The sequence below is a fragment of the Talpa europaea genome (assembly GCF_964194135.1).
Source record: "Talpa europaea genome assembly, chromosome: 1".
Classification (NCBI taxonomy): Eukaryota; Metazoa; Chordata; class Mammalia; order Eulipotyphla; family Talpidae; genus Talpa; species Talpa europaea.
The window spans coordinates 71,872,046-71,889,563 of NC_140073.1; the positions used below are offsets into that span (position 1 = coordinate 71,872,046).

The following is a 17,518-nucleotide window of genomic DNA, read 5'->3' on the forward strand; positions in this document are numbered from 1 at the left end:
GAAAGAAAATGAGTTTAACTATTAAAAAAAATCTTGACTTTGCATCTAGAAAAAAACCTAAAAATTTAGGTCATAATTCACCTAATCTAAAACATTTTTAGAGTCTCACATTTTTATGTCATTGAAATCAAGATGTATCTACATAATTTTTCCTGAGTGGTAAATAAATTACAGTGACATCGTACAAAATGTTGTCTTAGATTTGATATAATTGGCTACTTGTAGGAGATACTATGTCCAGGTATTTTTCCTCATGTCACTTTATGAAATCAAATCACAGACTTCCATCTTTTTCTATAACTCTGCTCTTCCCTCATTATACTCTTGGCAAACTTAGTGGTCTTTGGGGTCTTTACCTGACTATCTTAGAGCAGTTGGTCCCTAGTCTAAAAAGCTCCCCACACCCCCCAACCTGCTGGCTCTGTCAGGCCATGTGGTTTCAGAGTAAATGTCACTCCCCGGAAGAGGCTCCGCTGATCACCCCATCCAACTCAGCTCCATTGCCCCTTCCAAAAACATCTCCAAGCATATTACCCAGTTTTATATTCATACAAGCACACTGTTTTCTATAAATTTGTCTCTTTCCTTGCTAAAGAGTAACCTGCAGGAAAGCAGAGATCTTGTCTGTCTTGTTCATATCACATCCCATCCCAGCACCTAACACCAAGTGTGTGCTCAATTACTTCCAGAAGGAACACTTTAAAAAAAAAAACAGTACCAGGCTGTGGCCACAATATCCAATCATTTAGCAAATAACTTTTGTCAAGTTTATAGATGACATGTCTTCTTATTTTGCTCTTGAGAAACTCATGTGCATAAATTATTTTGTTAGGAACATCCAATTCTGATTGTTACCCAGTTAAATAGAATTTAAGAAATATAATATATAATTAGTATAATTTCCATAGTCAAGAGCTATTCATACCATCATTAATTTACTTGTACATACCCCAAATCTACCTACTCTTGACTAGAACTGATATCAAACATGTAGCAAACTAGGATGAAAAGAAACAGGTTGTTTCAAAGAATTCAAGGGTGATCGCCTTCAAGTGATCTTCTCTCCCAACAGATAAAGTTACTTGTTTATACTTTAAACAATTTTATTTCCCATAGTTCAAATTGAAGGATTACTTGAAATAAAGTTCATCTGACATTGCAGTGCATCCAATAACAAAGAGTAACTTACTGTTCCTTTCTTTAATACTTGCATTTCACATTATGACAAGAGGATAAAATAAAAAGTCTGAAATCCTGAAAAGGTGTATTTGTCTGCTTTTTTTTAATTCAAAAAAGCCCATGATTCTTTGGGAGGTGATACAAGAGTGTTTTCCAGTCAAATCATAATTTCTACAATTTCAGTAATAACCATAAATTCAAAAGGTTCCTGCTCTCCCCACTCCAATTCACTTTTGGCACCTAATGTGAAATGTCACTTCTGAAAAATGGAGGGAAATGTGTTACATGCTGGCTTTTTACCACAATTCTCCTCTTGAGAAGAAAGATATTCTGATTGCTGAATTTAGAACGATATAAGAAAGATAAACAATACCTCATTAATAAAAATCTTTTCTAACTATCTATTTGACTGTCTCAGAAGGAAAAAAAAAAAAAAACCAGTGTTAGAAATCTGCAGAGGTAAAAGGACAATGGCTTATCTTTCCCCACGTCTAATTTTACATTTAGAATTACTGTGCATTAGAATTACTGTGCAATTCTATGAGAGGTAGCAGGATGTATTGGCACAGGCTCTGGCTTCATGATTTTAGAATACAATTTCAACTCATCACATTCTTCAGAAGAACTCATGCTACACTTAAAGAAACAAAAGAAGAGGCTCCCTCAGCTTCTGCGTGTAAAGAGGCTGATCCAGACAAGAGACCAGGGGACCCGCCACTGGAGAAGGGGAGGTCTGCCCACACAGCTGGCAACTGGGAGAGGATTTATTTAGCCAAAGAATTTTTTTTTAAATATGATTAGGAAGTTTCATTTATAAAGTATACTACTCTTGAGTCTTAGTCTACTAAAAAGAAGCTTTTACAGAAAATCAGGATGCTGCAGGAAAAGGAACAGCTAACATAGACTTTATTTGACTTAATTATACTTTATTGACTTAATTATAGTCAATATTTAATCATATTTAATCAAAATTAAATATGAAGAAAACCACCTACAAATTATGTGAGGATTTATAAGCTTCATATAGACCTATTTGGCCCAATTCAAATTTATTTCTTTTTAGCTGTGGTTCGGATCCACAGGGCATTGCTAAGAAACATATCCCATAATTCTGAATTTTTCAGCATCATGAGAGATGAATGGATTTTTCTGAGTACTAGTGTTAAGCTGATAAAGGTTGGGGGAGTCTTAACCCACCCCCTCTCCCAAAATCCAGTTAAAATAAGACATTTTTATTTCAAAATAAAAGGTGGTAACGTTATAAAACTAGGAAGGGGAAAAAGCTATGCCAGTACGTTTTCTTTTTAACTCACATTTGACTGTGTCCTACCTGCAGCACTACTTAAGCAGTAACTCTCGGGAGAAAGGAAGGAAGAAGGAAACCCCAAAATCTCCTGGCAAGACCCTTGCACACACAAGGGTTTATTTCTTCTGCCAGTCTCTGAGTCCTAAATATTTTTCCCCATTTACAGAAGTATGAGTGAGTGAGACTGGGGAGAGCAGGGAGCGAGCACACCAAGGATTCCACTGTCTTCTCGGAACAAACCCGCCCTATGTCCTTAGCGGCAACTGACCATCCACCATCTTGGCATTCACAGTAAGCAACATCTTTCTTTAAAACTTTTCTTGTTCTTGTTGCTTTTCTTGCCATTCTTGTCTTTGTTTTCTGACATCTTCTTTGCTCTGATTTCTCTCATTAGGTCAAAGAACACCTGGGGTGGGGATGAAGGGGTGAAAAGAACAGGAGGAAAAACCAATTTAATGATTTAATGAAGCAACTGGACTAAGTAGGATATGCAGGTACATTTTAAAGCATAAAGTCAGACTTATTTCTATAAACCACATGTCAAAATCTTTATAAACCATGTGTCATCAAAAGCAAGAGGTCCAGAGCAAGTAAGAATAATTACCATTAAAGACATATTCTAATGATTCAGAATAAACACCTTTGTGTATATCCTATAACTGGCCAAGCTGAGGACAGAAGCATCACACAGTTACTACCAGTTAACAACTTATTTCAAAATGACAAAATTTTTGCTTGTAAGTATGAAAAAAGGATAAGACCGCATAGAACAGATCTGTAACATTTGTGAAATTCACAACTATTGAGAGTGACAGCGGTAGACTTTCTGCTGGAAAGTCTACCAAGATAAGCATGTAAGGATATCTGCTACTAGATGCTCTAATACCTACCACCATACCTTATTTAATCATTAAAATGTTCCAGAAAGGTAGGAACATTATGATGCATGACAGCTTCACGCCAAAATTGAGAACAGGTGGGGTAGGGAAAAAGCATAAACAAAAACTCCTGCACTATGAAATGGGGGGGAGGGGGCAGGGGGCAGATATCCTGTCACACTACCCCTCCCACATACACCCTTACCCTAATTCTCTGGACTACTCCATTCTTCGCAATGTTACTGAAAAAAAAAATTTATCAAGAGATGAGGAGACTTTGACTGCCAGTATGTTATTTAGCTAGAGATTATCATTTGTCATAATAGCCTGGGTTTTGTCCTCTCCTACCAGCAATCACGGCAAAATGCTGATTATACCTCAAGCAGACAAAACATGCCTCCTACAAAGAAATATCTAAAATTTCTTACGGAGAATGAGGGAGGCTGCAAGTGAGCGATGGAGCATTGTCTTTATTCTTGGACATTCACAAAAACCTGCAAATTCCTTTTATTTTCGTAAATAGACCTGCTTCTTGCTGAAAGCCAGATCAAACTTTCTGAGCATGGGAATGCATGTCCATGTACCACTCGCTCCTGGAGAGAAAAGGACCTCCCCCAAACTGGATCAGGCTGACCTCAGCACCCCTTTTCTCCAGCGTCTCAGGAAAGTACCGCGTCCATAACAGTTATGACAGGCTTCAAATGTTGCAGGGTTTCTTTCTAGTTCTAACAGAAAAAGGCAGGAGTGGAGGGGAATGGACTCTATCCAACTTAAAGTGATGACAAAGTTGTTCAGCCGCAGATCTTATCAACAACCGACTGGTGTAAATTGTTCACAAGTGAATACAATGCTGCCAGTCATAAGTTTCTGCTGGTTCCTGTTTGTCAGGTCCAGCTGGTCCAGAGAAGGAAAGGAAGATGACAAGCCAGGGTGCACCCCCCTGCCCTGTCCTCCATCCCACGCCACCTCAACCTGCCCCACCCCTTCCCATTTAAAAACACAGACCATTGCATTTCATGCTGAGAAAGCCTTTCTGATTTTTTTAAATGAAGATTATTTCTGAATCTCCTGTGTGTGTATGTGCGTTTAATGAAGAAACAATTTGATAGAAAGAAGAGATATGGCGTAGCATAGAATCAACATGAGAGTCTGAGATAACATGAAGAAAGGTAGCTGACAAGTGAACATACTTGACACTGCAGACTAGACAGATTTATGTTGCTGGTACTGGCAAAGTGCTTCTAAGATGAACTTCTGATACCAATTATTTGAAACACCAATGTTCTTCTAACATCATTTCAAGCCAAAGTAAACCTTGGTGATAAATCTCTTCCTTTTCAGGTAAGAATTAAAGGAGAACTATTTCTTCAGAAGAAAGAGAAATACAAGAAGTGATGTGGGAGCTCCAGTGCTGATGCTGCATTACACAGAGCAGACGGATCCACTGCTGGGCTGCCAAAGTGATGTGTGTAGATTTTCTTTTCTTTTGATTTTTTTGGTTTTTGGGCTTTTTTTTGAGTTTTTAAAAAAAGTTTATTTGTTTGTTTATGCGTAGAAGAACTGGGGTGTAGGCCAGAGGTGCGGGAAGTAGGAGGACTCACCAGAGACAGAGTGGGGAACAGAACAGGTGGATCTATTAAAATACACCGCTGAGGGGAGCCATGGGAGATACAGGAGAGGTCTGCTGTGCTGTAAATGGGTTATCTCCCTGGCCAGGGTTCAAACTCAAGGCGCAGAGGTGATATCTCCGAAACTGAACTCCTCTGCCACCAGGGAGGCCCCTGTGTGTAGATTTTAAGAAAGCACTTCTGCCTGTATCCCCGTTATTGTATGCATGAATAAATAAAATCTTTTTAAAAAAAAAAGAAACTGTAAAAATTAAAAAGTAAATAAAAAAGACATTAAAATCAAAATCACCTTTAAAAAAAAGAAAGAAAAGAAAGCACTAACCGTGAAGAGTTAATGAACAAGGCACAGGCAGAGGGAAAGCCTCGTTTTTAAGGCTGCCATATGACAACCACTTTGAACTTTAATTTAAAAAGGGGGTGGGGAGCCTCCCTGGTGGCACAAGGGGTTAAGACGCAACCTATGAGGCTATGCACAGCCACTGCAGCATGAGTTCGATCCCCGGCCAGCCAGGGAGTTACCCACTTGGCACAGCAGACCTCTCCTGACTCGCCTGCTGCTCCCCTCAGCAGTGTATTTCAGTCAGTCTGCCTGTTTTGCTCCCCACTCTGTCTCTGGTGAATCCTCTCACCCCTTGCACCTCTGGCCTGTACCCCAGTTCTGGTATGCATAAATAAATCTTAAAAAAAAAAAAAAGACCTACCAGTTAGCAATCACTTGAGAGCAAATACTATGTAGTGACTAAGTAATAAAGGCAGGGCACCTTGGCTCTGCCAGTGCACAGTAAGGTGAAAAGAAAAATCTAACCAATAACTCAGTGAAAAACAAAATCAAGAAATGCCACATTCCTTCACAGAACCGCCTAAGAAGCAGCCCAACACAGTGGGTCCTGCTTCTGCAGAGCCCCCATAGGTGGAAGAGGAGAAAGTAGAGGAAAGCTACTGAAGTGGATCCTTCCAGCCCAGTCTTCACAGCCCACTGGCTTCCTCTTGCCTTACCCCCCAGAGCTGTGCCAACATTAAGTTTACTCTAACAGACCCTCAAGGCAAAAAGGACGGACTCTGGGGGGTAAACACTTCTCATGATAATGGCTTAGACATCTGGAAAAAATCAGTCTTCCCCTGGTTTCCACACATGCTTCTCTCAAAACCAAACAGACCGGATGAGACTTGTATTTTCTGCTGTTTCTAAGTCTGTCTCCTAGAAACCCACAGAGAACACAGGCCTACCTTGTCCACGTTGGCCCGTGTTTTGGCTGATGTCTCCACATACTGCACACCCCATTCCTCTGCTTTACTCCTCGCCTCTTCGATGTTCACCTGCCTCCGCTCTTCCAGGTCGGACTTGTTTCCCACTACAAGCAATGGAATTTTATCTTCTTCAGCCTTAACACGGAGGATCTGTTCCCTAAGGCATGACAACAAAAATAAAGCAGCAAAACCCAAGTAAGAACTCAGTTTCACTGATCTAAAAGGAAAGACTTTCCTTAAGGCAGAAAGTTGTCTCTAAGTAGCTTTGCCATCCCCTACATTTCAACAAGAGCCAAGAGACATGCTTCATTTGTGTTACGTGATCAATATAAACTATGAACAAGACAAATTGATTGCTTTCTGGTTGTTTAGTCTTGCTGAGACATTTAAAATCACCTCTTTGCTAAACACTGATCCAAAAGCAAGAGTACTTGGGCCTCCCTGGTGGTAGGGATTAAATCTCAGCTCTATCACCACTATGGCCTGAGTTCAATCCCCAGCCAGGGAGCTGCCCACAAAGCACAGCAGATCTCTCCTGTCTCACCCACTGCTCCCCTCAGCAGTGTATTTCAGTCTTCCTGTTCTGCTCCCCACTCTGTCTCTGGTGAGTCCTCACTCCCCGTACCTCTGGCCTACACCTCAGTTCTTCTATGCATAAATAGATAAACATTTAAAAAAAAAAAACAAAACAAGAGTACTAAGTCCTGATCTCTCATAACCTAGCTTTTTCTCTAGTTTATGGAATATTGTCTAGGAACAGTTTCAAAGAAGATAGATTATATTAATGGTTTGTTCATGCTGCAGTCTTTCTATAAATAATTTTTTTACTACATTTTGAAACTGCTACATTTTGAACTACTAAAAGGAATACAGTGACTGAGTTAAACCACAAAAGCTCAAATAACCCACCTCCATTCCTTCTGTTTCCAACGATGTGAGAAACCTGGACAGCTATGGGCTTTTATCTAAGTGTCCAGAGTCCAAGTCAGAAGAACTTGCCCACTCTTTGCTGTAGGTAGTCACCTATCTTTTTCCCCTAAGGATTCCTGTTTTCACATAACCACCAAAATGCTTCTCCCAAGATAACATGAGACCTTGCTCTATGAGACTGTGAGAAGACAAATATTTTGTGTGTGTGTGTGTGTGTATGTGTGCACGTGCGCTGATCCAAGAGGGCAGGACAAGGGTGGCACCACCTATTCTCTGGAAATGACACTTCTATTGCCCAAAATCACCTTTCTCGGTCAGTCATGAGGCAATGCCAAGAAGAAACAAGCTAAGAAGAAAATAAGGTAGTATATATGTCAGTGCTGTTTTATCCTCAAGAATACATAAAAATAGCATTGTGCAAACAGGATTTTGAATACCTGGACTATATCTACAGACAGAAACATTTAAGTATGTCAGAAAAGTCTAAAAATTAAGAGGACTTCTAGTAAGAACTCACTGAACTGGTTACCACAACATACTCACTATCACCACAGAGAACTCAGACATTCAACCTCAAAAGACTTTACGAAGCATAACTCAGGTGCTGCCTTATTACCTCCACTCACTCTGCCGGTTTACCTGAGTCTGCCCCTTGAAGCCTTCCTGGCTCACTGATGTTTCATTCCAAATCTTGGGGGAATATTTAGCTTCCTCATTTTCACTTTTGGTTGATCACATTAATTTCTGTCTAGAACTTGCTAAAGAATGAGAAAAAATACTGTCCCCCCCCCATTTCTTTTCAGTTCTCTGTGAAGATTCTAGACCTGGTTCCTAAAATAAAAAGTCACCTGGATAGGTATGTTTGTAAGGACAGTACTTGAAAAAACACAGTTGTGTAAGAGAAGTGGGAAGGGTATGGAGAAAAGAGAAAGACATCCTCACCATTAAAATTTCCCTAAGAATGATGCTGAAGGCTCCCTCTTTCTTTGTAAGAATATGAACATAATGTATCTTTAACTACATTTTCAAATGAATCACAGCAGTAACTATTCTACTTGGAAGCACCTCCTTCCTGTGAGAGGGCCTGAGGACACAGCACAACCAAGGGTGGCCACAGTGCCTGCCCTTGTGGGGAGGATGCACCATTTCATGTCATCAACTAATAAGTGCATTTTCTGATAAAGAAACAATCTCGGGCCTCCCTGGTGGCGCAGAGGTTGAGCGCTGGGTTGCGAAGCTGCCCGCGGCCTCTGCGGCGCTGGTTCGATCCCCGGCTGCTCCCCGGCCACCAGGGGAGGGTCCCACATGGCGCGCAGACCTCTCCTGCCGCCCGCTGCTCCCCTCAGCAGTGCACTTCAGTCCTTCTGCCTGCTCTGCTCCCCGCTCTGGCTCTGGTGTGAATTCTCTCACCCTCCCGCGCTTGACTGTACCCAGTGCATGTATAAACAAACAAACAAATAAATAAATAAATAAACATGCCTCTATTAAAAAAAAAAATTAAAAAAAAAATAAAGAAACAATCTCCAATGCTCAGGAGACTCCTCCAGGGTCACTAAACTGGTTGGTAAGTGGCAGGACAGCGATTCAAACCCTGTGTGATTCTAAAGCTGAGTTCTTTGCACCCAACTATACATAAAGCCCTTAGAGCAGCCAATGGTCATTCTGGCTCACATCCTTCACTCTCCTGACAGTGTTTCATAAGTCTCAAAATAGATCAAAATGGTTACTTTTCCAACAAAATTATAAAAAAGACAAAGATATTTAACCAGTCACCATCTCTCAGGATCAATATAAAAACAAAATTACAAGTTCCTAAGTTTACATGGAATGGCTTCATTCTCTTTAGGGTCAACAGATTAAGATAATCTATATTCAGAAATTATAAAACAAAGAGATTATAACAAATGGCGGACTATAGTGTGTGCCAAAATTCAAAACAACCCCAGGATTTTATTGATTGATTGATTGATTGAAGATTTATTTATTTATTTATACAAGCAGTGGGTACAGTCAGAAGCGTGGGAGGGTGAGAGAATTCACCAGAGCCAGAGCAGGGAGCAGAACAGGCAGTAGGACCGAAGTACACTGCTGAGGGGAGCAGCGGGTGGCAGGAGAGGTCTGCGCGCCATGTGGGACCCTCCTCGGTTGGCGGGGGAGCAGCCAGGGATCGAACCGGCGCTGCAGAGGCTGCAGACAGCTTCGCAACCCAGCACTCAACCACTGCGCCACCAGGGAGGCCCAGGAAATTCTTTAGACAGAATTCTTCCTAACAACTCAACCCTCTACTATGACACTCAGTCCCAAACTCCTTCCAAGCTTATGAAATACCAAAGGAAGGCAAAAGGCCAGCTGCCGGCGATTTCATTTCAAACAGACCTGAATTCTGCAGTTGCTGTAAACGATTCGTGTTCTGTGATTGAAAACACAAGGAGGAAACCTTCCCCGCTGCGAAAGTAGTTGTCTCGAATAGCTGCATAGTCCTCCTGCCCAGCCGTGTCCAGAATATCTATCTGGACTTCTTCTCCATCAAGAACCACTTTCTTTCTATAACTGTCAGCTTTGGTAGGTTCATAGTCTTCTACAAACTGAGGAAATAAACAACATTATCAGTAATTAACCAAGTTTTAAAGGGAATAAATCTGCCAAAAAATAAACTTTAATATATAAGTACTTTGTCTAGAATCAAATAACTATTTACTGCTCGGAATTATCACATGTATGTTAGGCACTATTAAATAAAAATAACTCCTTATATAACACTTCTATTCTCTGTTTTTCTCAGTTCTATGATTTCTTATTCTGTTTTTAAACAAAAAAGAACAGATATTCCCATTTTACAGATCAGGAGACCAAGCACAGAGCAGAACATTTGGCAATATCATTGCCAGTATAAAATCATAATACAAACACTGGCAAGGGTAAGAAACATGAGCTTCCATTTATAATCAACAGAAGTATGAAACATATCTGAAAAGTAATTTGGCAAGAGGTACCAAAAAGCTTACATAGCTATACAATATGATAAACTCCAAATGGGTTAAAGATTAAATGTAAAAAATAAAAGTACCCTCAAGTACTAGAAGAAAATGTGGGTGAAATCCTTTTATTACCTTGAAATAGGGAAGGCCTTTTTAACTATGACTCAAAATCCAGAAGCCATGTAAGAAAAAATTGATAAATTAGACTATATAATGTTTTTTGAACTTCTGTATGGCACAACACACTATAAACAAAGACAAATGACAAACAGGGGAAAAGTGAAGCCATATCACAAAAAGCTACATATAAACAGTTCCTACAAAGAAAAAAAAATCAACACTCCAATGAGAAAAAGTATCAACAAACAATTCACTGAAAAACAAATACATATGATTCCATTGTAAATATATGATTTTTATCCTCACTAGCAAATTGAAAATTGTAAAATGCATTGAAATACCATTTTTCACCTCCCAGACTGGCTTAAATCCCAAAGTCTGACTACATACACTGGGGGAAAGGCACTCGAGTACATTGCTAGTAGAGAACAGTATGATCTTTATGGAGACCAATACAGCAACATCTAATAGAACTAGAAAAGCACTAATGCTCTGTCCCAATCAGAGGGATGTCTAGGAATTTAATATACAAAAATGCCTGTTTATAAGGTACTATTTGTAATAGCAAAAGATTAAAAAACATTGAAATGCCTAGCATAGGGAATCCACATGATTGAATATTATGCAACCATAAAAAATGAAGAAAACTATGTACAATGTATAAACATGAACAGAATTTAAGTTTAATTTTTTCACAAGGCAAGTAGAGATAGTAAAGATAATAGGAAGTTTTTTGTATATATAGCTCTCTTGATATATGTGTGTGTGTATGTATGTATTTGTGTATGTATGTATGTATGTCTATAGTTGCCAAAAAAGACATTCTGGAAGGATACCAAAAAAAAAAAATACAAATTTACAAGCTGTTAAAACAGAAAAGCAGAAGCAAATGAATTTAAATAAACATTAAATTGGCAGTGTAGCCAGACACAGAAAGAATTAAGGAACTTTAGAACAGAGTATTTTGATAGAATGCATCCCACTAAAAGACTAAATTTCTAAAGAAATGTTAAACTTCCCTTGGTGATTATATTATTTAGAATAACGATATTACTATTTTAAAGCCATTTTCCTTATGTTGTGTCATATATCAAATAAGCAATATCTTGATGCTAGAAGTCAAAATACTCAATGACAATAATATACTATTAAAATTAAACTGATGCTGGAATAACTGGATATCCCCATGCAAAAGAATGAAAATTAGATCCCTACTTCACATCACATACAAATATTAACTCAAAGTGAATGTAAGTTTAAAATATAAACTCTAAGAAAAAACATAGGTGTAAATCTTCATGACCTTGGATTTGGCAATGTGTTCTTACTTATGACACTGACAGCCCAACTAACAAAGGAAAAAGTAAATAAACTGGTCTTCATCAAAAATTTAAACTTTCATGCTTCAAAGGACACTATCAAGAAAGTGAAAACACAACCCACAGAATGGGAGAAAATATTTGTAAATCAGATTTTAATAAGGGATTTATATTTAGAACATATAAAGAACATGTTTATATGTTCAATAACCCAATTGGAAAATAGGCAAAGGGTCCGAATAGATATTTCACCAAAAAAGACATACAGATGGCCAAGGAGCACATGAAAAGATGCTCACCAGCACAAGCCATCAGGGAAGGGCAAATCAAACGAAAATGCAAGTCACACCTACTAGGATGTTATAATCCAAAAAATGGACAATAACAGGTGTTGACGAGGATGTGGAGAAATTGGAACCCTCACCCATTGCTGGGAAGACTATAAAATGAAACAGCTAGAGAGAACAGTTTTGAAGTTCCCAAAAAGCTATAGAGTTACCATATGCCCCAGCCAATTTCACATCTAGGAATATACCCAAGAGAATTTAAGACACAAGTCTACACAAACTCATGTTAGGAATGTGCTTTACAAAAATCTAATTCAAACTTGCCAAAATATAGAAATAATCCAAATGTCCATTCACTGACAAATGGATAAACAAAATGTGGCGTAGCCAGACAATGGAGTATTATTCAGTCATAAAAAAGAATCAGTGTTAATTCATGCTACAATATGGATGAACCTTGACAAGTTATGGAAACAGAAAGTAGATTAGTACCGTGGCTATGGGTATGGGTTTCCTTGTGGATGATGAAAATGTTCTGATATCAGAAGTGGTGATGGCTGTAAAATATCAATATACTAAAAACCATGGAATTGTAATTTTAAAAGGGTAAATTTTAAGGTATGGGAATTATATCTCTTAAAGTAATGAAGTACTTATACATGGTACAAGATGGATAAACTTTCAAAGCATTAAGCTAATTGAAGAAGCTGAACATAACATAATATGTGATGTGATTCTATTACTATGAAGTATCCAAAAGAGGCAAATCCATAAAAACAGAAAGTAGTGGCTAAGGGTGTGGGGGGGGGGCAGTGAGGGGAGTAAGGGTAGGGATATAAGTAGTGATGAGGAATGACTGGAAATCTAGGAACTCTTTGTTGGAGTGATGAAAATATTCTAAAATTGTAAATGTTATGGTTGCACAACTGTGTAAATATACTAAAAATCCCTGAATTGTACACTTTAAAAGGGATGAATTTTATGGTGTGTGAATTACATCTTAATAAAGTTATTATTTAAATTGTTTTTAATTTAAAAGGTGAATTGAAAATATCAATATGAATTATGGGTCATTTGAGGAATTTAAAAAAGAGCCATTTTTGTCAATTAACAGCGACTAGTTCAAATGGTTTTAAATCTAAAAATAAAAATATAATTAGGTTCTCTTGCGTTCACACTAATAATTATCTTAAAATAGAGAAAATGTGAACACTTGCCTTTGCTTCACAACAGTATTCTTCTTTTAACCCCTTTCCGAAGAGACAAATGCATGATTGGAAAAAAGAAAACCACCACCCAGTACAAATCTCTGAACACCATTACAAAGTATCTCAGTTGCTTGCTTCTGAGCTTTTAAGGGTAAAACCCAGCAAGACTCGCACTGACAACTTGGACACTGAAGTCAGACTGTCCTGATATGACTGCAAACCTCCAGGCTAGTGCAAAGTGTGCTTATTATTAGAACGTTAGATTACAACTCTGAAGTTTACAATTTTCTAGAAGAAGCAGGAAATCCCTGAAGTATTGCTTTCTGTTAACAATGGACCATCCCACCAGCCTTACAGGGCTGTGTGTATGATTCCATTTCAGATGCTGAAGACATAAATCTAAAACCAATGTCACGCAGACCCTTCTGACTGAGCCATATCTATACTGACTCTGCCAGCCACCGGAAGTCTGATGTGGTTGCTGCCAAAGCTTCCTCATCACTAACTTCACGACCAATAAAGGCTAATAGTTAGTCTTCAAACATGTGAAGCCAAGGATAAAAAGCTTAAAATCCCCCTCCACTACACTGGTAGTTTCTTCCACTTTTTCTTAAAGTCCAAACTTAGACAAAAATAAAGACTTCCAGACTATAACTCCTTCTCTAATTTAAATTTATAAAATTTCCACCATATACAATTAAAAAAAAATCTTTTAACTAAAGGTAAAAAGATTGGGCCAGGAATGGAGAGTTTGAAAGGTCCATGTGACTTTATAGACAACTGGAACCCTGACGATAGGACTCAGTTTCCCTTTCCATGAAATCAGGCTTGACTAGCTGCTCTCTCACGCAGGAGTTATCACATCTGGCCACACATCAGAATCAACAGCCCAGCTTCATAATAAGAAAGTCTCCCAGTCCTCAACTCCGGAAATCTAAATCAGAAGTATATATATTTTTTAATACCCTAGCAGATTCTAAGATCTGCTAGGTTCGAGAATCACCGCTAAGGTCTCCTCAAGCTCCAAAGTTACAATTTAAGAGCTATACTGTCCAAAATCGAAGCCACTAGCCACATTCCAAGTGCTCAGCAGTCACATGTATGGGACCGTATAGACACAGTATTTTCATTGTCGCTTTTCATCATCGCAGAAGGCTCTAGAGTAAACAGCGTTATTTAGAAAATTCAAGGTTCCCACAATACACACCACCTCATCTCTATTCTTTTCTTGCTGAGTTTATCATTTCTTCAATAACTGAGGATTTCTGGTCCTCAAATGTTCGCCCTAAGAAAAACAGACTAGGGTCAAGCACAAACTTTCCCTTGTTTCTCTGAAGAAACTAGGAAGAAAAAACCCTGATTCCTTCTCGGGCATCTTTTTCTGCTCCCTCTTGCCATCAACATGCACAGAAACATACGCAAGAAAAATGGCAGTGCAGACTAGATCCTCGTGGGCTCCTTGGCATCTCAGCTGTGTCAAATAGATGAGCTAGTCTCAAAGTGGATTTGGGCTCTGGATCTGAACTTGATCTTGGACTTGGCATCCTGGGGCCTCTCAACCACCTACACTGCAGAGGAATCTTCCCTCTTCAGATCAGGCATAGCACTGTTTCTGCCCCAGACAGCAACCCTACTGCCACTTCAGACTGGCTAGTTCTTTCTCGTGGGGCCTCTCCTATGTGCTGGAGGATTGGTCCCTGGCTTCCATCCTCTAGGTGTTAGTGGAACCCTCCGCCCAGTTGTGCCAACTCAAAATATCTCCTGACATTTGCCAGTATTTCCCTGGGGAGAGAAAATCCCCTTCCCTTAAAAATCCATTAACAAACTACTTCTCTAATCCTATCTCCTTTATCTCAATTCCTCTCCTCACTCTCTCTTCTTCCCCAGCTTCTGTGAGAGAAGACTAAGGAAATTGTAGTAAGCAAGTCATGTTATTAGCAAAAGCATATAGATTTCCAGAGAAAATTCTGAAACTTGCGTCCTCTATTCTTTATGCAAAAATGTGTTGGGTAAATTAAACAGGTTCTACTATTTCCCCACCCTGGTCCCTAGAAGATGAAGAAAAGCAAGCATCAAAAACAAAAGCGCCTCACTACAAGATCTGTAAGGGACACAACCCAGAAGAGGCACAAGGTCTAGGTCTGAAGCTTACTCACTCGAGGGCCCCTCTCTACATCAAAATTGGATATATAAGTGAAATTATCTACATCACATTGGATATATAAGTGAATCTCTAGAGTGAGAAAAAATAATCCACTGTAATTTCTTTAAGTGGACAAGTACTGTGGCACACATGCCCTGCGGTGACCCTCAGGGAGACCTGCCCTTGACGATGCCCTCCCCTGAATGCAGAGGACCTTTGATCACCTTCCCTGTGATTCATTCCCTTACATAAGGGTTGGTTTTATTTAACAGGAGAGACTTTCCTACTGGCCGTGAAGAAGCAAGCCATTGTGACACGGGCTGACTTGAGGAGCAGAGGGCCTCTGTCCCACATCTGTAAGAAACTCAACTCTGCCAGCACCCTGACAGCTCAGACGAGGACCAAGCCTCAGCTGAGCTCAAAGCCTTAGCCCACACCCTGATGCAGCCTAGTAAGACCCTCCATGGGGCACCCAGCTAATCTGAGCCATACTCCTTACCCCTGGAAACTGTAGAAAACAAATATCTGTTCCATTAAGCTGTAAAACTGTGGTAATTTGTCCCACAGCAATAGAGAACTAACACAAACACCAATGACATCACAAAATCCAACAATACGACATACCTTTAGAATACTTTCCTACTTTCTGTTGTCTGCTATTTTTCTAATTATCTTGTTAGATGGGAAAGATTTTGAAATATTCCCTATAGAGAATTGTCTTCTTCTAGCACAATTGATGCAAATTTCTTTTATTGATAGTTTAAGAATATTTTTTTTTCCAGCTTTGCAATATAAGACATTACCAGTAATGAAAGTTTGAGGACTATTGTCAAATTTGGGAAACCTCTATCAAGCTTCCCTGTAAGAAGCTATAAGATCTGGGAGAACTTTCCAGACCAGTTTTTGGCACCACATGTCTCTCCCCCGCCACCCACACACTTTCTGTGCCAGATGCCATAGGACACATTCACACCAGGACACACCCCTGCCCTGCATCACATCCCAGTGCCAGGTGAATCAGCACAGTGGGCATCAGGGATATTCCTGGGAGTCGCTCCTACAGGGACAGCTAGTAATAATTTGACCCCACAGCAGAGTGACTCCAAACCACACAGACAGGCCACCCATTCCCAGCTAACTGCATACTCAATTCAACTTCCCTGGGTGAGATCTCCAAGTGCCCATGGCCACCCCAATACCACTCAACATCTGAGGAGGCTGGGAAAAAGGAAAGTTTAGTGAAAAGAGATAATGATCTTAACTAATTGTGGTCTTGGTATCTTTCTTCCGCAAATTTTATGAAACACATGCCCGTGAGAATGGGATCCCAGTGACAGGCCTGATGTTGAAGTTCTGTCCAACACACAGCCTGAGCACCGGCAGAGAGCCGTCAGGGGCATTTCTTACTACAGGACTCAAGACTGTTGGCACTCTGGACGCAGCACCAGTTACAGTCCCCACATGAAGGGCCGGAAATGTTAGACAAGGAGGGTGCAAGCTCTACCTCGCTGCAGGGGAGAGCAGGAAAAGACCTGACATGTAGCGCTGGAATGAAGATAAAGTTCTTATGACGACTTAACTCTCCCTTCCAATTTCTCCAAAACTGACTAGTCACAAAGCCCAATATGTGACCTGGTCTTCAGAAAAAACTGTACAAAGGTCCCTCCTTCTTCCCTCGCTTCTGTCAGGAAGAAACTCAAAGTGTAACTGTGGAAATGATGCAAGCAGAGACCTCCCAGAGTTGAAAATACTTACCCAAAATCAGCAATCCAGAGCGTGTACTTGTTAGATCCCTCCCCCTCTCCACCCCCAGTAAATCTATTCAGGAGCCACCTTAACACCAATTTTCTCCATGATCCTCTATGCACAAGGAAAATGGGCACATGAACAGTTGTAAGAAGGGACATGGCTACAGTAGACTGAGGAAGGTGGTCGGCACATGCGTGTCTTACCTCATCATACATGAACTGAAGCGTCAGGGCTGACTTGCCAACCCCTCCACTGCCAACCATGATCACCTTGTGAAGGGCCAAGGAGCTCTGGCTCTTACTCTTGTTTGCAGCCATTCTGCTGGTTTTCTGAGGTTGCAACACGTGGACAGAAGACCCAGTTAAAGAGCTGCCAATGAAAAAGACAAAGACTTAGAATAGGTTGGCTTCTACCCAACTGAAATCAGATGCAATTCACACACTCCAGAACACCCTAACCCAGACATTTCAACAGAGAAGCAAGTCTTCTAAGTTCCGGTTGAGAGAAAAGCCCTCCTGCAGCTCCAGAAGTAACTCACCGCCACA

General features: G+C 39.9%; 1 protein-coding gene across 1 annotated transcript; it reads right to left on the reverse strand.

Annotated features, from left to right (window-relative positions):
• Positions 1-2,771: 2,771 nt before the first annotated feature.
• Positions 2,772-17,299, reverse strand: RALB (RAS like proto-oncogene B; the record flags this gene model as incomplete). The annotated part of the gene is made up of 4 exons (XM_084245545.1): positions 17,177-17,299; positions 9,546-9,754; positions 6,219-6,396; positions 2,772-2,891 (listed from the first exon to the last, which is right to left on the reverse strand). The coding sequence occupies exons 1-4, from the start codon at positions 17,288-17,290 to the stop codon at positions 2,772-2,774; spliced, it is 621 nt and encodes a 206-aa protein (XP_084101671.1). The 5' UTR covers positions 17,291-17,299.
• Positions 17,300-17,518: the final 219 nt, after the last annotated feature.